The 24,771-nt window shown below is 36.6% G+C and overlaps 1 protein-coding gene across 1 annotated transcript in view; it reads left to right on the top strand.

The window, feature by feature from the left end:
* Positions 1-1,694: 1,694 nt before the first annotated feature.
* Positions 1,695-24,771, top strand: part of PLA2G4E (phospholipase A2 group IVE) — a 69,606-nt gene continuing 46,529 nt past the window's right edge. The window contains exons 1-3 of the mRNA XM_031952147.1: positions 1,695-1,799; positions 10,570-10,642; positions 21,199-21,335. Coding sequence (XP_031808007.1) covers positions 1,704-1,799; positions 10,570-10,642; positions 21,199-21,335 — 306 coding nt within the window. The 5' untranslated portion in view covers positions 1,695-1,703. The remainder of the gene's footprint in view (positions 1,800-10,569; positions 10,643-21,198; positions 21,336-24,771) is intronic.

Here is a 24,771-nt window from a genome sequence, read left to right as displayed (position 1 = left end):
TATGGATGTATACTTTGTGTGTGTATGGATGTATACTTTGTATGTGTGTGTATGGATTTTGTATGTGTATACATTGTATGTGTGTTGTGTGTATGGATGTATACTTTGTATATGTATGGATGTATACTTTGTGTGTATATATGTAGGTGTGTGTATGTATACTTTGTATGTACTTATGTGTATCTTTGTATATGTGTGTTGTGTTACTTTGTGTGTATACTTTATATATGTATGAATATATACTTTGTGTACATGTGTGTATACTTTGTGTGTGTGGATGTATACTTTGTGTGTATGTGTGCATACTTTGTATGTATGTGTGTATAGGTGGATACTTTGTGTGTGCATGTGTGTATACTTTGTGTGTATTTGTGTGTATGTGTATACTTTGTATGTATATGTATGTATACTTTGTGTGTACTTATGTGTATATTTTGTATGTGTATACATTGTATGTGTGTTGTGTGTGTGGGTATATACTTTGTGTGCATACTTTGTGTGTGTATGGGTGTATGCTTTGTATGTATGTGTGTATATTTTGTATGTGTAGACATTGTATGTGTGTTGTGTGTATGGATATACACTTTGTGTGTATACTTTGTATATGTATGGATGTATACTTTGTGTGTATGTGTGCATACTTTGTGTGTGTATGGATGTATACTTTGTGTGTATACTTTGTATGTGTATACATTGTATATAAGTATGGATGTATGCTTTGTGTGTATGTGTGCATACTTTATATGTGTATACATTGTATGTGTGCTGTGTGTATGTGTGTATACTTTGTATGTGTATACATTGTATGTGTGTTATGTGTATGGATGTATACTTTGTATATGTATGAATGTATACTTTGTGTGTGTATGGATGTATACTTTGTATGTGTGTGTATGGATATATACTTTGTGTATATACTTTGTATGTGTATAGATGTATGCTTTGTGTGTATGTGTGTATACTTTGTATGTGTATACATTGTATGTGTGTCGTGTGTATGGATGTATACTTTGTGTGTATCTGTATATGTGTGTGTGTATAGATATATGCTTTGTGTGCATACTCTGGATGTGTATACATTGTATGTGTATTGTGTGTATGGATGTATGCTTTGTGTGTGTCTGTGTGTACATACTTTGTATGTATGTGTGTATGAATGTATGCTTTGTGTGTGTCTGTGTGCATACTTTATATGTATGTGTGTGTATGGATGTATACTTTGTGTATATGGTATGTATACTTTGTGTGTGTATGTATATTTTATGTGTATACTTTGTATGTGTGTGTATTTGTGTGTGTGTATGTGTGTGTAGGTTTCTTAGATCAGAGCCAGTCTCGACCTTGAGTCCTTAATTATTCTCTTGTGCGATATCATCATTATACTCCTGCAATGCACCACTTTATTGTTTCCCCAGGAATCCCTGAGCTGCCAATCCTGCCCATTGCAGCCCCAGTTGTTGCTGGGAGTCAGACTCCCTGGCACTCATACCGAATCTTTAAGGTTAAGGCGTCTATTCCTAGGGATCCTTTTCTGGCCGTGGTGGTACTCTTTGGAGATTTCTAGGTCCTTAACTAACTCTGCATACCCTGAGCTGCTCACCTAAGTATCCAAACTCGACTCCTGGGAGGGATTTGGGAGGGTGGGGCTATGAGTCAGTGTATAAAGCAGCTCATTCTGCCAGGACAGCCTTAGAGCAGCAGAGATGTTTCAGAACCAGCTACCAGTCTGGGTCCCCCATTACCCACCAGACTCAGGTGGGGGAGCAGATGCCGTCCCTCTAGACACCTGTACCTCTGAGGTGAGGAAACCATGGGCAGCATGGGGGTGGGAGACTAAACTGTGGAGGGAGAGGTCCTGCGTGTCATGACAATTTCAGTAAGCAGCCAGGACTTGGGTTGGGAAGAGGCAGGAGCTAAGAGGGCAGATGTTGGCATAGAGGAACAGTAGCTGTTGACAGCCAAGGAGACTAGGAGGCACTTTAGATTTGGCTTTGTTCTTAGTTAATAGGATTTTCCTTAAAGGACTTGAGATTGATATCTGGTACCAATCTTCAGACTGAAACACCTAGGGGGAAAGGGGCGTAGCTGTGAGAGATGCTAGTGGATTTGTGACTAAGATTTAAAAAGTGATATAAGATTATGTGACTAAGAATCAAAAGGATCAGATGTGAATTCAGGAGTGCATTAGCTTTGCACCCAACTCCAGGATCTTGAAACCCATGCTGAAACCAAGTCAACATTCTGGGTGGAGAATTTCTTAGAGTCAGCACTATTGCTAAGCATGGATCATTGGCCCAGAGAGCAATCAGGTATTTCCCTTAAGGAGTCACCTGAATTTTGGGTGTGCATGTGTGTTTCTGTTGAGAATCAATTATTTATTTCTTTTCCTTGTCTCCCTGCAACTCACTGTCTCACCCTGCCCGTCATGGACATATAGTTTCATTGCTTTGTGGACAGCTCTGGCAGATTATAAAAATACCTCATGGCCTAACCAACAAACAAACAAACAAACAAACAAAAGCCTTAGTCTTGAGAATGAACACTTTTCTATTCCAATCCTAGTCTGATAGAAGTTATGTGTCTTAAGTTCAGTCCATGAATATCTCTGAACTTGTTTTGCCATGTGTTAAATGGGTCATCTCTTTGTCCCTGGAACTTTGTGAAGAGGATTCTGACTTTCTCCAAAGTAGATATATCACATTATACTTTCTTAACTCTTTACACCTAAAGTAGTACTGAGGATTGTAGGTGCTTAGCAAATATGTTTTTTGAATATGATCCTTGAATAAAAACTGAGTGATATACTGAGAGTTTCTAAAGAGATAAATGAAGAGATTTAGAAAATACTGATACCACAGTGTTGACTTCAAGGGGTGAGAGTATGGGAAGCCCTCTGTTGAATAACTGTTTAGATCTGTAACTAGAGTGGGGAGATCAGTGCTTTGCTCCCATGAGATTCACATGGGGGAAGAGAATTCCCAGTTTTTTCCCCAGAAACTATATTCCATTCCTATAATGGTTCCAAGGATACAACAACCTTTGGTTGTTACCATTGTAGCTCTGCAGTGATGGTATCCTTCTCTCAAGGCCCTCTTTTTCCTACTCTTCACTAGAGTTCAATTGTCTAGATAGCCCTCTGAGTAACTGCCTCTGTGTTTTCTATCCCAAATGAATTTTCCTCAGGCATAGTTAAAGTTAGTTATAGCTCTGTGACACATACTACCATTTCTTCCATGCCCCTTGATGTTACATCCATGGGTTTGAAATGATTAACACTTCTGGCCAAGATTCTGGACAAAGATGATACTCTTTTGGAACACTGGAAATTCCCTTCTCTGGGGTTCCCTGTTTCAGAGGAAACCCCCACTCCCAATACCAAATATTCCCTTACAGTTGCGCTGGGGTTGGGGAGTATTGATGAGATAGCAACTGCCAAAATAAATCAAGGGATTTTACAAGAAGGCCCAATTCTGAAAAGACTATTTAGAGGATAAGGAAATTGGGATTTATTCCAAGAATTTAGCTACCTCATTTACCCTGCTGTCAGTATCCAGGATTTGATTACTGATAAAAATAAGACTGGCTCAGATGAAAGGGTCTTTCTCTCAGATTCTGATAATGAGGTTTCTGCAAATTCTTTAAAGAAAGAATAACTGGATAAGATCAAAATATGGAGTTAGCAGATGCCTCAAAAATTAATTCTCCAACTAACTACCTACAGCTTGTAGACCTAGAGCAGTCAAGTGCTTTGTCCAGTCATAAAGCATCAGTGTATGGGAGTCAGAACTAGAACCCAGATCCTCTGACAGCACAGTCTTTCCTCCATTTTGCCACTTTCATATTTTACCATCTCTGCTACTCAATTTATCTACATGGCCTCTGAGGGATTCTGGGCCCCTGATGCCCTTATCCACCTGATGACATCCTTGCATTGAGAAGCCTATATGTCTTAACCTGTTATCACAGGCTGTCCCAACAGTTGACGTGAATGTTGTAAGGATTTGGTGGTTACACCCAGCATGCTTTTGGGTGTGAGGAGAACATGGTACCTTTGACCTGCGTTGAATCTGATCATTTCAAAAAGCCTCAGAGTAGGAGTTTCCTCCAATGTCTGTGGAGAGATGTCTTCCTCTTCAAGGGGAAATACTGGCAGTGTGGAGGCAGGCAGTGTAACTTCAGTAGTCATCAACCAGAGACAAAGGAAATTCTGGACCTCAAAGAGGGTTATTTTAGTTTCACAGGCCTAGTCTCTCAGCTGTACTCTCCCAAATGTGGTTACCCATCATACCAGAAGTGACTCAAGTTGACAATTAAGTCAAGCAAATTCATAACCAAAACTCCCATTTGTTCATTGATAGTGAAAGCTAAAGCTAAGAAATCATATTTGTTCAGACAAATAAGGTATATTTGTCTAACAAGCTTCTGAGAGGAAAAGCAAAATATGGTATCTATCACTCAAGCAATTAATCAACAAATATTTATTAATTTCCTACTCTGTGCTAGATACTCTGATAGATGCTGGGGATAAAGAACTAAGAAGGGAACCATCTCTGCTCTCAGAACTTACATTCTATCAGGAGACGTGTACATAAATAAGGAAACAAGAATTTATTACAAGCCTATTAGGTTCCAGACATTGTGTTAGGGGCTTTACAAACATTTTGTCTTTTGATCTTTACAAACTTATGAGGTAGGTATTATTATTATCCCCACTAAGGCAGACAGAATTTAAGTGACTTGCTTATTCTCTTTCCTTCTTTTCCAAAGGCAGTTGTAGTAAATAGACAAGCTGTAGTAAATAGACAAGTTCTCTGGGTACCAGCAGCCAGGTCAAAGGCAGAGAGAAAACACTTTCTTGGAATGAAATCCTAGAATTTTACCTGGAAGGCAAACTAAAAAGGAACAAAATAAAAAGACTGGGAAGATGTAAACTTAGAAAATCCTTTGAGGAAGATATTATTATCCTCATTTCACAGTTGAGGAAACAGGTTGACTTGCCCACAATCATATAGTTAGTGAATGTTTGAGGTCAAATTTGATTTCAGATCTTTCTCACTCCAGATCCAGTGCTCTATCCACCATACCACACCTGCATTTTAGATGAGGCAAGGTGCCTGAGTTTCCTATGGAAATATCAAATCTTCCATGTATTGATCACTGTTTAAGAAGTAACTATTCATTGTCTCCATCTATGGATCAAAAATTGTGCTCTGAGTCTTACAGTAGATCTCAAACTAAAGAGGGAGGCAGGATAGTGAAAAGAACATTGAATTTGGAGTCAAAGAACTTAGATTCAGAGGCTGAAACAGGGAGATAATTTATCCAAATCCAATATCTAAGTACCAAAGCAGGGATTTTATCTCAGGACATTCAACTGCAAATTCAGTGCTTTCCCCAATGTATCCATGAGATAGGTTCTTTTGTTCAGGTAGAAGGAAAGAGGAGAAATGGTCCATAAAAATTGTCTTCACATTTCTGATGGGGCTCTTCTAGAAGATGGAGGCTAGTTGTGTACTGTCTTTGCTAAGGACAGTACAAGAAAACATAACTGCTTCAGAAGAAGGAGGTTTCTGGTTTGGACAACAAGGAGAAACTTCCTTGAGAGGAGGCTGAAGAGAAGGCTCTTTTCCTGAAGAACCTACAGAATAGAATCATAGCTATCTGGTCTGGATGTACCAAAGTCCTCAGTGGAGGATAAGAGTAGCATGTTGTAATAGCTAGGGCAGTGGTCAGGAAGAACTAAGTTAAAAACCTGCTTCAGGCATTTATTTGCTGTGCTAATCCTGAGAAAATTAGGGTTGTTTTTTTTTTGGTGCCTCAGTTTCCTTATCTCAAAAGTGAGTGGGTTGGATTTGGTGGTATCTCGGGTTTTTCTGTGATCCTAAGATGTCATGACAAGTGGAGGCTTGAATGCTAACAAGCCACATTTCTAGAAGACAGAAGAGCTGTTAGGAGATTCTCTGAGGACTTGACCCATTTCCAAGGCTGAAATCAGCCACTGCTTTGGTTTGGAATCTTCCCAATTAGATCATTAATTACAGTTTTTAAAAGGCAAGAGGGAAAGTAAAAGGTCCTCTGGGTATAAGGTTTTGCCCAAATTTCCCTGAGCTGTCCTTGTTGTTCACTCATTTTTCAGACATGTCCAACTCTTTTTTTTTTTTTATCCCATTTGAAGTTTTCTGTTTTAAAAAATTTAGTTCAGTTTTTAATTTCTCCCCAATTGCACGTAAAAATAATTTTCAATATACATTTTAAAAATTGAGCTCCAAATTCTCTCCCTCCAATTTCATCCTGCTCACTGAGAAAGCAATTTTATATAGGTTATACATGTATAGTCATGCAAAACATATTTCCATATTAATCATGATGTAAACATAGTACAAAACTTTTAAAAAAACAGAAATAAAAAAAGTTTTTAAAAAGTATGCTTCAATCTGTATTCAGATTCCACCAGTTTTTTTTTTTTTTTTTCCTTCTGGGAATAGATAGCAGTTTTCATCATAAATCCTTCAGAATTATCTTGGATCATTGTATTGCTGAGAATAGCTAAGTCATTCACAGTTGATCATTTTACAGTATTGCTGTTACTGTGTACAATGTTCCCCTGATTCTGTTCATTTCACTTTGCATCAGTTCATTAATTCTTCATTTACAGTTTTCTTTGCAAAGATACTGGAGTAGTTCGCCATTTCCTTTTTCAGTTCATTTTTCAGATGAGGAAACTGAGACAAACAGCATTAAGTGACTTGCTCAGGTTCACACGGTTAAGTGTCTGAGGTTAGATTTGAACTCGGGAAGATGAGTTTTCCTAATTCCAAGCCCAGGATTCTATACACTGCACCACATAGCTGCCCCTGGCTAGTGCATTTGTTTTTTGTTTCTAAAACCTGGCCCTTGCCTTCCTCCTCTCTAACATGTTTGAATTAGCTAGGGCAAGTCACTTTTAGCTTCAGCAGCCCTGTCTCTAAGCAATGAAATATTAAAGCGATGGTACCTCTTATCTGATCCCATTTCCCATAACTTGGCCAGGCTTCCTCAAGAGGAGAATCGGATCAGAATTTTATTGATTTTTTGCTGAAGATCACTGGAAAACTTTCAAAAGAGTAGAAACCACATCCTCCAATGTACATTATAAAGTAAGAGGTAGAACAGGATGAATTTCTGAGCATGAAAATAAATATTCCTGAGTTCATTTTATAAAAATGAACAGCAGATGCATTATTGACCTTGTGGCTTCAAATAGAGCATCTCATTTAACTTTTGCAGTGATCGTTGAAGCAACTAGTGAGAGAAAGAAAAAGAGAGAGAGAGACACCCACACCCACACACATACAGACATAGACACACTCACAGACACAGACAGAGAGACAGAGACAGAAAGTCAGAGACAGAAAGAGAAAAGGGGGAGAGAGAGAATAATTTATTGTTTCAGAATTAAGTAATCTACCTTTTCCAGAGTGAAAATTATCCCATCCTTACAAAGAAACTTAATATTGGGTAATCATAATAACTAAACATTGTGTTGCTTTGGGGAATTGTTGAGAAAATATACTACCTCCCTCCCTTTCTTACAGAGATGTGAGATTATGGACATGGAATATTACACATACTGGGATTATGGATGTGGAGTATTGCATATATTGTCAGATATGGTTAATATGTTTGTTGATTTTGCTGAATTACTTCTTTAAATTCTTCTGAAAAATCTGCATTATAAGGGATGATTTTTAAAAGGAAGTAGTTGAGGGTAAAAGGGAAAAGCCCTGGAAATGCAGAATTAAGCAGATGAACATCCTGGAGCCGAACCAGTCTGCTCTTCAACATGTGCTGGCTGAAAAGTGTAAGAGAGGAAGCAATTTTACCATATTCACTAAGTTAACTCTCTCAAACTGACATTAAGTCAAAGTTCTAAGAGAAAAGATCCAGTATCAGTGGTCTACTGATAAAATCCATTGTTTAGAGGTATCAAAGATTATGTGGAAAGGATTTGATATGAATGCCCTACTCTAGATCCTAGATGGAGGTTGAATAATTTCTCTAGAGCAATCAACCACATTTCCATATTAATCATGTTGCAAACACAGGCCAAAACTAAAAACAAAACAAAAAAACAGAAATAAAATTTTTTTTAAAGTATGTTTCAATCTGTATTCAGACTCCACCAGTTTTGTTTTTGGTTTTAAGGCCTAACCTTACAGGACAGGGACTGAACCTATTATTTCATTAATATGGATAACACTCAGATGAGGGGTCTCCCCTCACCAAAGCATGTTGACACATCCTCTTTAACTTATAGTCAGAGTGTTGGTCAAGACACTGGGAAGATAAGTGCCCATTTTATCCAGGGTCATGTAGACAATGGCCCTGAAGAAGCTGTATCTGAGAAACTGTCTAAAAATTTTCCACAATTTTCTGCTTTTCTGGTCTTAACTACATTTGTTTTATGTCCATTTTACATTTAACATTGCTCTCCATCACTTGTATATTTATAAATTGTTCACTTATCTTAAGTCTGATATGTAATATGTTTCACATTCTTCTAATTTTCTTGTAATATTTCTCTTTATATCTAGGTCATGTATCCATTTTGACTTTATCTTTGATTTTGCTAAATGGCATAAATGATATAAAATATTGGTCTATGTCCAGTTTCTGCCATACTGTTTTCCCAACAATTTCTACTAAATAATATTTGTCAAATACAAAGTTGTCATATTTATTTGCTGCTGTAAATTGTACATCTACTCTGTTCCATTAATATACTCTCCTATTTCTCAGCCAGTATCAAGAACTTTTTGATAATTACTGCCTTATAGTATAGTTTAAGATCTGGTATTGCACTCTGAAGTTAATTCTGCACTGTCACTCAATTCCTAATCCAACTCTAAAGTCAACAATTGAACAAACTTTTTTTTAGTTTTTTTTTAAAAATAGCTTTTTATTTTCTAATTATGTGCAGATAGTTTTCAATATTCACCCTTGCAAAACCTTGTGTTCCAAATTTTTCTCCCTCTCTTCTTCCCACCCCCTCTTCTAGACAGCAAGTAATCCAATATATGTTAAACATAATTAAACAAACTTTTATTAAAGGTATAATTGAGTGCAAGGCAATTAGACTGTTGTCAATGCTGCTCTCACCCAATGACTGTGGTAGGGTCATGTTCTCTGTTTATTTGAAAATTTCTGCTTGTCCATTATCCAAAACCCTCCTCTATTTAGTCTTCCAGATTCTTCAGTGATTCTCAAACTTTCTGGTTTCAGGATCTCTTAATACTCTTAAAAGTTAGTGAGGAAGAGCCCCAACCCCCAAACTTCTTGTTTATATGGATTTTACAGTTACTACATTCTAGAAATGAAAACATCTTAATATTATTATAAAAATAGTTTTGATCTCATGAATCCCCAGAAAGGGTGTGCTCTGGACCATACTTTGAAAATTGCTCTTTTAGATTAAGTCCACTAGCCCTTGGAACTGCATAGTTAAAGAGAGTGGGCATAAAAGTAGAAGATGATATCCAAGCAAAGACAGAAGGCCAGATGGCAGAAAATGAGAGGTTATTCCTTTATATGAAGATAATATTAGAAGTCTGAGAAGTTTGAGAAGTTAAGAAAGGAGATCACATGGTCAAAGATCTCCCAAAAGAAAGATGATTTGAAGTCACTTTGGAACTAAGAAAAGGAAGGAAACTGGAAAGTTGGATGTGGCAGACTTCAGAGGGTCTGGGAAGCAGATGAGAGGGGTCTGAGCCAGAAACCAAAGGGAAAAGGATGGATAGATTCTATAGAAAACTGATGATGAAATATGAGAGAAGCAAAGTGAAGAAGGCTCTGAGTTCTGGACAGTGGAATTATTGGGAAAAAGTAGAATTTTGAGTAAACATATTTCAGATACAAAGATTTCATTTTGATCATGTTGAGCTTTGTTCACTATCATCTAGGTTCACAGTGTCATAAATATTCAAGAGGTTCTCATCCCCTTGCCCCTATGGTTTATGTCCCAGATTCTTAAACGGTGGTTTGCAACTCCAATATGGGGTCTCATAATTCAATGGGGGGGGGGGGAGGTCACAAAATTATGATTTATTATTGGTAAATATTTGATTTTTATACCTATTTTATATATCTATATACCTGAGGTCATGTAAAAAAATTTTAGATGAAAAAGGTCACAAATGATTCTCACTTTTATTTTCAGGAGCTTTATGCTATTAAAAATAATTGGGGATCTGTCCAAAAAGATTTTATTTACACGGGCTATATTTATAGATATTTACCATGTCAGAAATAGAAAAAAACTAATTTTGAATTTGTAGACCCTCTGAAAGGATTTCACAGACCCCCAGTATTCTCTAGATAACACTCTGAGAACCACCAATCCAGAACACATTAACCTGATGGACACTATAGCCCTATACTATACTATAAGTACTATGACTAGCACTACTATAAGGAGGTATTATCATCCCCAAAGATGGTACATTATTAGGAAAAACACACCCATTCCATGTCTATGAGCCGAACTAGTTACAGCTTTCTTAACATCATATTTGATCTCTGCTCCTTCTACAGGATCAGTTGTCTCCCTGTTACCTGCTCTCAGTGAGAATCATTCGGATGAAAAATGTCCGTCAGGCTGATGTGTGTGAGTATCACCTCAATAGATTTTTAGCTCTTTGAGAAGTCCAGATGGTCAGACCTGGCCCAGACAGGTCCTGGCTAGAAAAAGGGTTAGGGATGCCTAACCTAAGTGTTGTGTCTGATCTAGATTTCAGTGACATTGGAGGTTTGTGGTTTATTACCCACCCCAAGATGATTTGGCTTTCAAGATGATTGAAAGAAAGAAAGAAAGGAAGGAAGGAAGGAAGGAAGGAAGGAAGGAAGGAAGGAAGAAAGGAAGAAAGAAAGAAAGAAAGAAAGAAAGAAAGAAAGAAAGAAAGAAAGAAAGAAAGAAAGAAAGAAAGAAAGAAAGAAAGGAAGGAAGGAAGGAAGGAAGGAAGATAGGAAGAAAGAAAGAAAGAACAAAGGAAGGAAAGAAAGAAAGAAAGAAATTTACTGGATTTAAGAGTATGTGAAGAGGAGAAAGGTTTAGGAAGACTTAAGGAGCAGCTAGATAACATTGTGGATAGAATACCAGCCCTGAAAGATACTTGACACTTACTAGCTGTGTGACCTTGGCAAGTCACTTAATCCTCATTGTCTCAGGAAAAAAAAAATTCAAAAGTTATGTGTTGGGATGGGGAGGGGTAGATCAGATTTTGAAGACTTTTGAATACCAAAGAGAGGATTTTATATTTGATCATGAGGGCGATAGGGAATCCCTGGAATTTATTGAACAAAGAGGTGATACAGCCTTGAGATTTAAGACGTTTAATTTGACAGCAGAATGATGGATGGATAGGAGTGAGGAGGAAGTGAAGAAAGATTTGGGGAAGGGAGATTGACCAGACTAGGGCAATAATCTAGGCATGAGGTGATAAGAGTTTGCACCAGAGTGGTAACCCTGTCAGAGGAGAATTGGGGGATATTTGACAGTGTTGTTGTAAATGTGGACTTGACTACTATTTGGATATGGAGGCTAAGGGAATTCAGGATGGGGATACACATTCTGTCCTCAGTCCTGAATAAGTATTCTTCTGCCACTAGGAATCAAACTGATCAGGTCAATGACACTGAGATTTTGGTTTCAGTTGTAATGGAATAATGTACAACCATTACATTTTTACAACCCCATATTTATTCTCCTCGGGAAAAAAGGGCCTCCTGTCACTGGCTGCCATGCTTATAGATCACAGTTCCCAGGGCCATCTTTCTTTTGTGGGAAAGGAAGGGGAGAGTTGACTTTAAGGATGATGTGGAGGTATCTGTGGTAGAAGAGCAGAGCCGTCTTCCTCCTTTACCACATCCCTCAACTTCTCCTTTTGTTTCATTAAGGCAGCTCAAGAGGATAAAAAGTTCCAACTCTACATCCCATACATTATCCTTGCCACTTCCTATTCTCAAGAGGAAATATCTTGTGTTAATGTTATGGAGAACATGGATGTTACTATTCACAATTGATCATCTAAATCTGACTATAGGAAAGCAGCTGTTCTCCAGAGGCACCTAATAACCCCAATCTTGATGTCCTCCCTAAGGAAAAAATAAGATTCTCTCCTCTTAACAAATATTCTTTTTTTAAATTGAAGCTTTTTATTTCCAAAACATATGCAATGATAATTTTTCACCATTGATCTTTGCAAAACCTTGTGTTCCAATTTTCCCTCCTTCCCCTACCTCCTCCCCTACAAGTAATCCACTATATATTAAGTAATCCAAAATATTCTTTAAGAATGACTGTAGCACCATTATTCTACAATGCTAGCCTTGGAATAAGGAAAACCTGGATTCAAATCCAACCTCTGACATTTCCCAGATGGACAAGTCATTTATCTTCTCAAAATCTCGATTTCCTCATCTGTAAAATGAAGGGATGGGAGTAGGTGATCTTAGGATCTTAGGATCTGTGATCTTTGCAGTTCCTTGAACCTGAATTCCCACATCCAGGTTTTCCAGTAGCAGGGGGCCCTTGTTTCCAAAGAGAATGAATATGAAATCCCAGGAATGTAATGGCTGTACGTTGATTCCATAAGATCAGAGACCAAAATCTCAGTGTTCTTTGTCTGATAAGTTTGATTCACAGTGGCAGAAGAATTCTTATTCAGGATGAGAAAAGAATGTGTATCCTCATCATTAATCCCCTTAGCCCCCTATATTCAATCAGTGGTTAAATCCTATCATTTCCACATTTACAACATCACTCTCAAATATCTCCCTGTTCTCCTCTGACACAGTCACCACTCTGGTGCAAACCCTCAGCACCTCATAACTAGAATATTGCTACCTAGAATATTGCCTTAGCCTAGTCACTCTCCCTGCCCCAATTCTATTCCTCCTCATTTCTGCCTCCTAAATTCCCTTTCTTCCTTTAGGTCCCAGCTAAAATCCCACTTTTTTCAAGAAGTATTTCCAAATGTCCCTTAAGTCCCTTTGTTACCTATCTTCACTTTATCTTGTATATATTTTGTTTGTATATGGTCTTTGCACGTTTTCTCCATTTAATTGTTAACTTTTTAAAAATGGGATCTATCTTATGTTTTTTGTTTTTGTTTTTGGTATTCCCAGGACTTAGAACAGTACTTGGTGTGTAGTAGGTGCTTAAGAAATGCTAGTTTATATGGAATCCTCAAACCCAAGTCCTGACGTGATTCTAACCATCTCATACAAGAATCTCTAGCTTTCCCTGAGTGATTTCCATGGAATTTCATGAGTCAGATGGTATTAAACCTTAGATTTTTTCTACCATAGGACTATAAGTTATAATGTGACTAGATGGGATTTGATTATGATTCCCCCTTGATTCTTCAAAAAAGTTGTACTCATTTGTAAGGGACCAAGAATTATTCAGTTTTTAAAATATTCTCTCAATATTCACATGATGTCCTAAATAAACACTTTTGTTATTAAAAAAGAAAGGCTTGTTGACTTATGAGAATTTTTAAAATACTAGTTTATTTTTCTGATTGATTTAAGGATAAAAAACAATTAGAGAAGAGTAGAACAATTATAGAAAAATGGGAGATAAGAGATAATTCACATTTGACTTCATAATCAAATTATAAATGATCTAGAAATTTCAGCAAGGGAGAAATCCATTGTTTAATTTCCATTGTGATCACTTACTCCTCAGAAATTGGCAGATTAACAACTGCAACAAGATTTATTGTTTTGCTGATTGTCTAGTCCTAAGAAAGTGCAGATTAAATTTAAAAGTGTGTCATGGGTATATTTTCCACCTAGAGGGCCAGATATTAAATATTAATTGGCACACTAATGGAGATATTATGGTAATGAAGTTCATCAGGGAAGAAAGGCAATTCAAGCCAGGGCTTAAAATGTGAGTAGAATTTGGATTAGTGAAAAGAAGCAGGGAAGAGCATTCTGGGAAAGAACACATAATAAGCAAACTAGATAGATAGAATAAGCTTATCATATATAAAAGACAGTAAGAAATGAGAGCTTATGCTGGGGAGTTATGAGATAAGGAGGAATACTATTGAAGGGGTAAAGTAAGGATCAGATTATTGGAAAGCCTCAAAGATCAAGTGGAGAGTTTGAATCTGATCATGTATGCAACAGGTATTCACTCCATGAATATAGAAGTAAGCTGATGAAAGGAGTATTTGAAAGCGATTTAGCTGCAGTGTTCAGAATGAATTGGAAGGATTGAAATTAGAGATAAACAGTTCAAAGGCTTATACAGTAATCCAGACATGAGATGATGAAGAAGGAAGGACAGAGGTGGGAGGAAGGTGGTTTAAAACAAAATAAAACAAAACAAAACACAAACCACATTGCATCTCTAAGCTCCTTCTGAAGGTGTGGTTGCCCAAACCAGTGTCAATGAAAGCTGTTATGGGCAAATTATGGGTTTAACTCATCTTTCAGGGGAAAGAGGTATGAAAGGAATAGTGCTTGTGGTTAGCAGTATTAATTGGACAGTGATTTATAGGTCTGCCCCATCCCCTAAACAGCACATGGAGAGGCAGCAATTAATATAAGTAATATAAGTAAAGTTAAATATAAGTAAAGTCACCTCTCTATTGGAAAGCAGGAAGAAGGCCATTGCTAGTTCATTTAATCAGTCAATAAACATTTATTAAGTGCCTACTATGTGCCAGGCACTGATCAAAGACTTGATCCTTTTGTCACTCAAATTTCATAGCATCATTACTCTTTGGGTGACAGAATCATGGATTTATAGTTGAGCAACCCTAAAGGTCATCTAGTCTCTCTGGTTTTATAGACAAGAAAAATGATACCCAGATTGTTAGATGGATTTGTCCCAAAGTCACATAATTATTAAATGGCAGAGGCAGGATTTGAATCCAGGTTCCTCTTTTAGATTCCTCTCAGATTCCATGGTTCTTTCTGTTGCATCAATATGTATCTTGAGTCTTACATACCTCATGGTAGTCTGTCATCTGGATTATCTTCCTTCATTCAAATGTACTTGTGGCAGAACCCATTTCACCGAATAGTCTACCTTTCAGATCACATTTGGCACTTCCTCTCCCTGTGATTCAGGGGATGGAGACAATGTTGCTCAGAAAGGCCTGAAATATTTTTATCATCATCAAATGTGGGATATCATTTGTTGTGAGAACTCTAGATACGAAAACTCTCTTCATGGAAGATAGCCTTGAAGCTATAGCATAGCCTTTAAGAGTTAGATGAGGATCAGAGCTCAGATAATGAAATCTGATTTGCCAAGGGTGACATAGCTAGTTAATGTCAGAGGTAGAATTTGAATCCAGGTCTCTCTTGAGGTGTTAATATACATCCAAACTAGTGGTTATCAAACTCAAATAGAAACAGATCCCTAATGAAACATATTGATTTGGAAAACCACAAGTAAACATTATTCATGTTGCATTGTAATTTTTTTTTATTTTGTTAAACATTTCTCAATTATATTTTAATCTGATTAAAACTGTACTCAAGAGTTTTGGGGGAGTGGAGGTGATACAAGTTTTCCACCTCTGTTGTAAACCAGTAATTTTTAAAGTTTAAGAGTATTTTTTACATTTTAAAAAAATTATTGAGGATCCCCAAAACTTTCATTTACATGGGTTGGGTCTATCAATTATTTAGCATATTAGAGCTAATAAATTTTGAAATATTTATTTATCTATTAGAGTGACAACAAAAAACACATTGCATGTTAACATAACATTTTTATTAAAGCTTTTCATTTTCAAAACATGTTCATAGATAATTTTCAACAGTCACCATTGCAAAACCTTGTGTTCCAAATTTTTTTCCTTCACTTCCCTTTCTCCCCTAGAGGGCAAGTAATCCAATATAAAATATAACTTTTTAATGAAAAAATAATTATATTTTCTATAATAAAGATTTAGTGAGAAGAATGGCATTGGTTTACATATTTTTGTAAATTTCATTGTTTGCCTTGAATAGAAGACAGCTAGATTTTCATATCTGTTTTAGCTTTTAGTCTGTTATGATTTATTGTTTTGATTGAAGTATATAAAGAAAATCCAATCTCATACAGGTATTATGTGGTTGAAAAAAGAGAGAAGTATTCTAATAGTAATTCTAATTAGTATTCTTTTGAAGGGGAACTAGTTTGGTACAGTGGATAAAGTGCCAGGTCTGAAATCTGGAAAACTCATCTTTCAGAGTTCAAATCTGGCCTCAAACACTTATTAAAGGTGTGACCCTGAGCAAATCTTAACTTTATTTGCCTCAGTTTCTTCATCTATAAAATGAGCTGGAGAAGGAAATGACCACTCCAATATTGCTAAGAAAATCCCAAAATGGGATCACAAAGAGTTGAACATTTCTGAAATGAGTGACGAACAACAGTTATTATAAAAATAGTTTTGACCTTGAGGATCACCTGAAAGGGTTTTAGGGACTTCTAGGAGTACACAGGCAACACTTTGAGAACTGCTACTCTAAATTAAATGTTTTTAGGTTAAGGTTAAAAGACCATGAAAAGATACCAGGGCAAGTTTATGAATTTGGATAGGGAAAAAATATATATCTTTACTTTTTCCAACCTCAGAACAAAATTTGGCTTTTCTTTCAATTACTTAAAATAAGAAAGGGTCCAAAAGCTTCACCAAATTTTCAGAGGGGTCTGTGATATTAGTACTTTCTTATAAGTACTTCCTCTCCTTTCATACACACATAATCTTCATGTGACATTTTTACATTATTTTTCCTGAGATGCCCTGAATGTTCCCTTTAATCTAAATTTATCTAGATGAAAATGTTGTAGTTACATCCTGCTTTCAGAGAGCTCATAATCTTTTCAGAAGAGATAGTATGGATGTATATACAAGATCAAGATAGTTATACAAGATAAGAGATAGTTATATGCAAAAATGGATACAAGATGGTTAGATACAAAATAGATACAAGATCATTTAGTAGCTCATTATCATATTGGATAGAGCACTGGACCTGTAGCCAGGAAGGCATAAATTCTAATATGACCTTAGATACATACTAGCTGTGTTAATCTAGGCAAGTCACCTTACTCCATTCTCTTTATTATCTTCAACGCTAAAATAGAAATCATAATAGCACCTATATTCCAAGGTTGTGAAGAGCAAATGAGATAATATTTGTAAAGCATAGCATAGCGCCTGGTACATATAAGTGTTCAATAAATGCTTGCTTGCTTGTTTCTTTCCAGGAAGGAGAAAAAGTACATATATATATATATATATATATATATATAATACTAATATATAATAAAATACTGGAATAGGAAGAGGTGAGCCTGAGCTGAGCCATGAAAGATCTGAAGGATTCTAAGATGTGTAGGAGAGGAAGGCATGTGTCTCAGAAATGGGTGCTGGCCAAAAAGTATGGAGATAGTGTTGTCTATGAGACACAGTGAGGTCACTTTGATAGAACCATCGTGTGTATGAAGGGGAGTAATGTGTAATAATGCCAGAAAGCTAAGTTCAACCTAAGTTGGGTGGGCTTTAAAACGTCAGAGGGGTTTATATTTTATCCTGGAAGATCTCAAGGACAACTCCTCATATTTCAAATGAAATCATCATTTTCAGGGCTAGGTCAGACCCAGCAGCCACCTAGCAACTTGTTTGACTTCTTCCTGGGGAAAACCATCCTTGAGTCAAATGTAGGAGTTGCCTCTGCCTCTGAAGAACTGCTGAATCACTTCCTACCACCCACTTCCAGGAAAGAAAGCTCACCTCCATGACCTAGCCCTCAGATAGTCACCCTCTGGAAAAAAAAAAAATTTACTAATTGAGTCTGCCTTAGGATACCACCCTTTGAAAGTTGAAGTTATACTTGTTGGCACTTCATTGCCATCTTCCATCATCTCCCTCATCATTTTTATCAATGTCTATTCACAGAATTTCAGATCATAGATTTAGAGTTGGGATGGACCTCAGAGTCATCCACGGTAATTCATTTTTTCAAATGAAGGAACCTAAGCCAAAAGAGGTGAAGTGATATCTTATCCAAAGTCACAATAGTAGAATCATGATTTGAACCCTAGACTTCTGACTATGGATATATTATTCTGTCCATTGAATTACAAAAAATTACATTTTTAAGGAGGGTGGGTCAGATACCAGAAGTCTACTGATAAGTGAATATGATGTTATGTTCAAAGTAATATCAAGGAAAGAAAATTATCAATTGGGGAAATGAGAAAAGGTCTCATGGAGATGATGTCTATGCTGTACTTTAAAAGAAGAAGGCATATTATAGGATTGTCCAAACTGTACTACTGATGAGTTGTAGTTTCTATTTTTTCTGTTCTATTCCAATTCAGAAATCTGTTAGCATCCCCTGAAAACCCACTCCCTGTGGTATTAACCAGATCCATTTTTCCCAAGATCATCCTAGACTAGGCATTCAGAGATTTCCTAAATTCTGGAATAACATAATTTAAGAACTTTTCTCTCCCTACAGAAATGCTCATGTTGAGGTTAGGTTATTTTATTTTACCTCCAAACAACTTCAGGGAATTTTCCAGAGTCTTATGTTTTAGTATAGAATGATTTCCATGTAGAAATGAAAATTTCTAAGTATTATATTCACCCACCCTCTTCATTAACATGTTGAAACTCTGTTATTCCAAAACTGGATTCCAACGGAGCAGAATAATCCAGGGATACATGAAGTCAAGAAATGTAGGTCAGATTGATTACATCTGATTGGAGCACATCTACTTTAATTGTGCAAGCAGTAATAGTGTTCCTATTTAAGGAAAACAACTTCCCTGTTGTAATGATGACACTGAGTTCCATCAGTGACAGATTCCTTAGATATTTTCCCTGCTGCTATTACTGCTTCTAGAACTGAAGCATATTGAGTTACTTTAATAGCTACTGGGGCCATCAGCCTTTTTGGAATTAACTGAATGTTGTGCCTTAGTATCATGAATTGCAATATGTTCTTCACTAGGTAATTCAGATTTAAAACTGATTATTGAGTATAGTCAACTTTCAACACTGTGAGGTAGAACAAACTTATTTTTGGAATACTCTAAATTTCCCTTTTTCCCACGTCATTAACCTTCATCTTCTCTCCCCACCCCACTATGCTTGTACTTTTCTCTTTCCCTATCACTCATGCAAAAGAAAATCAGGGGAGAAAATCTGTTAAAAAAAATTTCACACAGGAGAGAATATGGGTTCTTATGTTCTAAGGCCTTTTCTACCGCTAACATCCTATGTTCTAAGGTCCCTTCCAATGTTCTAAGGCCCCTTCCACCTCTAATATATTGTACTCTTACTATGTTCTAATGCTCTTTTATCTCTAACACACTGTATCTTAACTGTCTATGTTCTAAGACACTTTCTACCCCTAAAATGTTATGTTCTAGTAATCTATATTCTAAATGCTAATGGGACCATGTGTTGATTGATATGGTTTAATGTTTACTCCTTCAAAAAAAAAAAAAAAACCCAAAGCTTTAACTCAAAGTAGGAAGCTATCTATACTAAGGGCATTTCAGGCATCAGTCAATGAAGAGTTATTTTGTCAGCTGCTACTCTCAAGTTATGCACAGGTTAGAGCAGTTATTACAGTTATTACTCATTGTTTCTGTGCAAAACATTCTGTACAGAGAAACATCAAATGATATGTATGGGAGCAAAGGGCTTCTACTTTAAGGAGATAATTCTAAAATTAGGCCCAGGCTAGAGAAACCAGGCTACTCACCAGTCAGGGAAAGAAGGAGGAGGCTCAAGAGAAAGTAGAACAAGGCCTTCCTTCAGTGGATTGAATGAGGTTAAACATGTTCTCTCTGTTTCTGAAATTGGTGTTAGAGTTTAAATTGAAATCTTGAAAGGGATACGATCCTAGTTTTGATTCAAATGTTTTTATATCTTTCAGAGGGAAATAGCTTTTTCCTCTGATTGCTTAGTAATAATCTAATAAAAAGTATATCTATTATAGCAAATCCTAGGATTACTTAGATCTAGGGACATATAGCAGAGCTCACCTGTAACACTGACAATGGGCTTAATACCCAGGAAGGGGTTTTAGTCTAACTCAACCCCTTCCAGAGAAGAAACAATGGGGCTGGGCCAAATAGAATTGTGAAATGCATGGAATTGGTTTTCAATTCCTCCGTCTTTATATTTGGTGGTTCTTTCTGACTCTCTGTGCTTTCAGTGTGTCATAGGAGAAGGTCTTAAAATTGGGAGAACTGGGTTTGGTTCCTGGTCCTAAAATTTCCTGGTCTTCCTAATGTCTAAGGACAAATTATTTAAGCTCTCTAAGCCTCAATTTCTTCATTTGTAAAATGGGAAGAGTACTTGTATTACCTACCTCACAGGGTAGTGAGGAAAGTCCCTTTTAACCTGAAAATGCCATAGAAAATGAACTATTATTTTCATCATTGCTTCTATGTCAATGTCCTCCCACTAGAGTGACCTATCAGTGGTCAGGAGATCTCATGCTTCCTACCTCTAATTCTCATTAAAACTGACCCAGGCCAGTTCCAATGATCTTGTGATGATGAGAGCCATCTACACCCAGAGAGAGGACTATGGGAACTGAGTATGGATCACAACATAGCATTTTCACTCTTTTTGTTGTGGCTGCTTGAATTTTATTTTGTTTCTCATCTTTTTTTTTTTTTTTAACTTTTTGACCTGATTTTTCTTGTACAGCAAGATATTTGTATAAATACATATGCCTATATTGGATTTAACATACATATTTTACCATGTTTAACATATATTGGATTACATGCCATCTAGGGATGGGAACGAAGGAACGAGGGCAGAGAATTGGAGCACAAGATTTTTCAAGGGTCAGTGTTGAAAAATTATCCTTGCATAGGTTTTGAAAAAAAAAAAACCTTCAATAAAAAAAAATCCAAAAAAAGGTGACCCAGATTTCTCATTATCTTAAGGTCTGTTTTTCTACTAAATAAGTCTTGAATTAATTACATCAATTAGTTGTTATGAGCCAGTGTGCTACCTCTCCCAAATGATAGACTGCTTTAATGTAGTTAAAAAAAAAAATACAGCAGAAGATACAAATTTTGCTTCTACTCATACCCCCAAATCCATCTTCTTTTTCCTCCTCTCTGACCCCTGATCTCTCCATTTCTTTGCCCCTCCCCACTATGTCGAGCAGTGAGTCTGACAGACTGCTTTGTAAGTCTCTGGCTCCCAACCGCCTCCCATGAGAAACCGAGAACAAGGACCATCTCCAACTGCCGCAACCCAGAGTGGAATGAAACCTTCAATTTCCGGATCCAGTGTCAGGTTAAGGTAAGATCCAAGAAACCTCAGCTGTCTTTCTTCTACTTTTTGGTCTCCCTATTCACTTATTTGTCCCTGTCCTTCTGCCTAAGTGTTTCTTGTCAATTTCTAAATGTGCTTCTAGTACTCTTGACAGAGAAAACATTTGATATAGTAAAAAGGGTGTGAATTTGTAGTCAGACACTGTTGTTGTTTAGTCTTTTTTCAGTTGTGCTCAACTTTTCACATCCCCATTTGGGGTTTTCTTGGCAAATACACTGGAACGGTTTGCCATTTCCTTCTTCAGCTCATTTTACAATTGAGGAAACTGAGACAAGCAGGGTTAAGTGACTTGCCCAAGATCACACAGCTAGTAAGCATCTGAGGTCAGATTTATACTCAGGCCTTCCATCTATAAGATGAAGAAGTTAGAAGGTTTCTGGGGTTCCTTCTAACTCTTTAAGTTTTGTGAGGTAGTCTTGAGTAATGAACAGAGTGTTAAACTCAGTTAGGAAGACCTCAGTTCAGATCCTGCCTTACATATTTACTATTTAAATGATCCCACACAAGTGACTTAACCTTGCTAGTCCTCAGTTTCTTCATCTGTAAAATGAGGAAGTGATTTATGGGTTCTCTTCCAGCTCTAAACTATGATCCTTTTACATGACTGATAAATGAGAGGCTAGACTAGATAGACTAGATATTTTCCTGAGCTAAAAATGAGAAGGAATGAGGGGAGTCACTATTTGGGAGGGAGGGGGTATTATGATTCTAAAGCTATTCTGTTTCTAACACAAGGACTGAGGTCTAGATCAGGATCTATATAACTTCAAGGAATCCAACAATAGATTACAGAACTTGAAGGGGAGGGAGGGAAGGAGGGAAGGAGTGAGGGAGAGAGAGAGAGAGAGAGAGAAAGAGAGAGAGAGAGAGAGACAAAGAGAGAGAGAGAGAGAAAGAGAGGAATCTTATCTCCATTTTCATTTACTTTTGGTTTCCTTTGTAATTCTATGTATTTTGTTTTATTAAATTTTATTTTAAAAATATTATGTTGAAAAGGAATTCATAGTCTTCACTAGACCATCAAATGGGTTATGACACAAAAATGATTAAGAACTCTTGCTATAGATTGATGTGACTAAAAGTTATTTTTTATCTCAAGGACTATGGGAAGATCATGTTATCTCTAGAAGCTACCAAAGTATCCAGAGAGGTCAAATAGTTCCATTCATCTTAAGATCCCCAGATCTACATTAAATTCATAAAGAGAAGATTACTCCAAGATGGCGTAATAAGAAAAAGCCATAAAATAAAATACATGGGGGTCTACCTACCTACCCAAGAACTATATGAACACAATTATAAAACACTTAATAAAATCAGACCTACACAACTGAAAAAATATCAGTTGTTCATGGGTAGGCAGAACTAATATAATAAAAATGACAATTCTGCCTAAATTAGTCTACTTGTGCAGTGCCATATCAATTAAACTTCCAAAACATTATTTTATGGAACTAGAAAATAATAACAAAAATTTTCTGGAAAAACAAAAGGTCAAGAATATCAAGGGAATTAATGAAAAAAAAAAAAAAACACAAAAGATGAAGGCTTAGCAGTACCAAACCTAAAACTATTTTATAAGGCAGCAGTAATCAAAACCATTTGGTACCATCTAAGAAATAAAATAGTGGATCAGATTAGATACACATGACACAATAATCAAGCCCTATAGCAATCTGTACTCTAAATTACTATTGATTAGAAAATTAAATTAGCAAATTAAAACAACTCTGAGAGATCACTTCACACCTCTCTGATTGGCTAAAAGGACAAGAAAAGATAATGATAAATGTTGGAGGGGTTATGGGAAAACTGGGACACTAATACATTGTTGGTGGAGTTGTGAACTGATCCAATCATTCTGGAGAGCAATCTGAAACTATGTCCAAAGGGCTATAAACTGTGCATACCTTTGGCCCTAACAGTGCCATTACTAGGTCTGTATCCCAAGGAAATGATAAAAGAAGGAAAAGGACCTACCTCTGCAAAAATGTTTGTAGCAGCTCTTTTTGTGATAGCAAAGAATTGGAAAAGGAGTAGATGCCCATCATTTGGGAAATGGTTGAACAAGTTGTGGTACATGTAGATAATGGAATATTATTGTTCTGTAAAAAAATGATGAACAAGATGATTATAGAGAGGCCTAGAAAGGTTTACATGAACTGTTGCTGAGCAAAACAAGCAGAACCATGAGTACATTGTACACAAAAACAGCAAGAATGTGCAATGATCAATTATGAAAGACTTGATTCTTTTCAGTGGTTCATGATCCAAAGCAATCCCAATAGACTTTGGACAGAAAATGCCATCTGCATCCAGAAAAATAACTAAGGAAATTGAATGTAAATCAACACATGCTATCTTAACTTCTTTTTTTTTTTTTCCCTCTCTCTTATGGTTTTTCCCTTTTGCTCTGATTTTTCTCTCCCAAAATGATTCATAAAGCAATATATGTTAAAAAAATAATTAAACTGGAGTAGGTAGGGTGGCACAATGGATAGAGCACCAGTCCTGAAATCTGGAGGACCTGTTCAAATCTGACCTCAGATACTTAACACTTGCTAGCTGTGTGATCCTGGGAAAGTCACTTAACCCCAAATACCTCAGCAATAAATAAATAAATAACTTACTACAATAAGAAAAGAAAAGGCCATACAGTCCAGCTTCCTCTGTTTCCCTTCTCCCCATCACTAGCACTCCAACAAAGGTCTAGAAAAATACCAGGCCAAGTCCTGATTAGGAAATACAAGGAAAAAAATCAGTCATGTCTCAGTCTAATTTGGCATAGGGAGATTTTAGAGGTTTTCAAACAATAGGACCTAAGAAAATTACAATGTGGAGGCTTCCAGTGAAGGACTAAATGGGACCTGGAGCTGACCAAAGATCAAGAAGAGTTTTTAGATTCAACATAAAGGGGCTTTGACTTAATGCTGGGAACAGGAATAAGCACCATCTAGCAGTTCTGCTGAGTAAGAATTAACTGGAGACTAAATAATTTAATTCTAAGGAATGGATAGATTGAAAAAGAAATCATAGAAATGATAAATTCTTTCATTAAAGATAATAATGACAATGAGGGCAGCTAAGTGGCGCAGTGGTTAGAGCACCAGCCCTGAAGTCAGGAGGACCTGAATTCAAATGTGGCCTCAGATACTAAATATTCCTAGTTGTGTGACGCTGGGCAAGTCACTTAATCCCAATTGCCTTAGCAAATAATAATAATAAACTAATAATAATGACGAGACAACATGCCAATATTTTTGGTATTCAGCCAAGGAATTCTCAGGGGAAAATTTATAACTCTCTATATGCCTTCATCAACAAAAAAAGAGGGGAAAAAAGAGATCAATGATTTGATCACACAACTAAAAATAGTAGAAAACCAACAAAATTTTAAATACCT

This window comes from Sarcophilus harrisii, chromosome 2, assembly GCF_902635505.1.
Source record: "Sarcophilus harrisii chromosome 2, mSarHar1.11, whole genome shotgun sequence".
NCBI classification, from domain to species: Eukaryota; Metazoa; Chordata; class Mammalia; order Dasyuromorphia; family Dasyuridae; genus Sarcophilus; species Sarcophilus harrisii.
The sequence above is the reverse complement of the archived record's forward strand: the minus strand, read 5'-3'. Positions and strand labels throughout refer to the sequence as shown.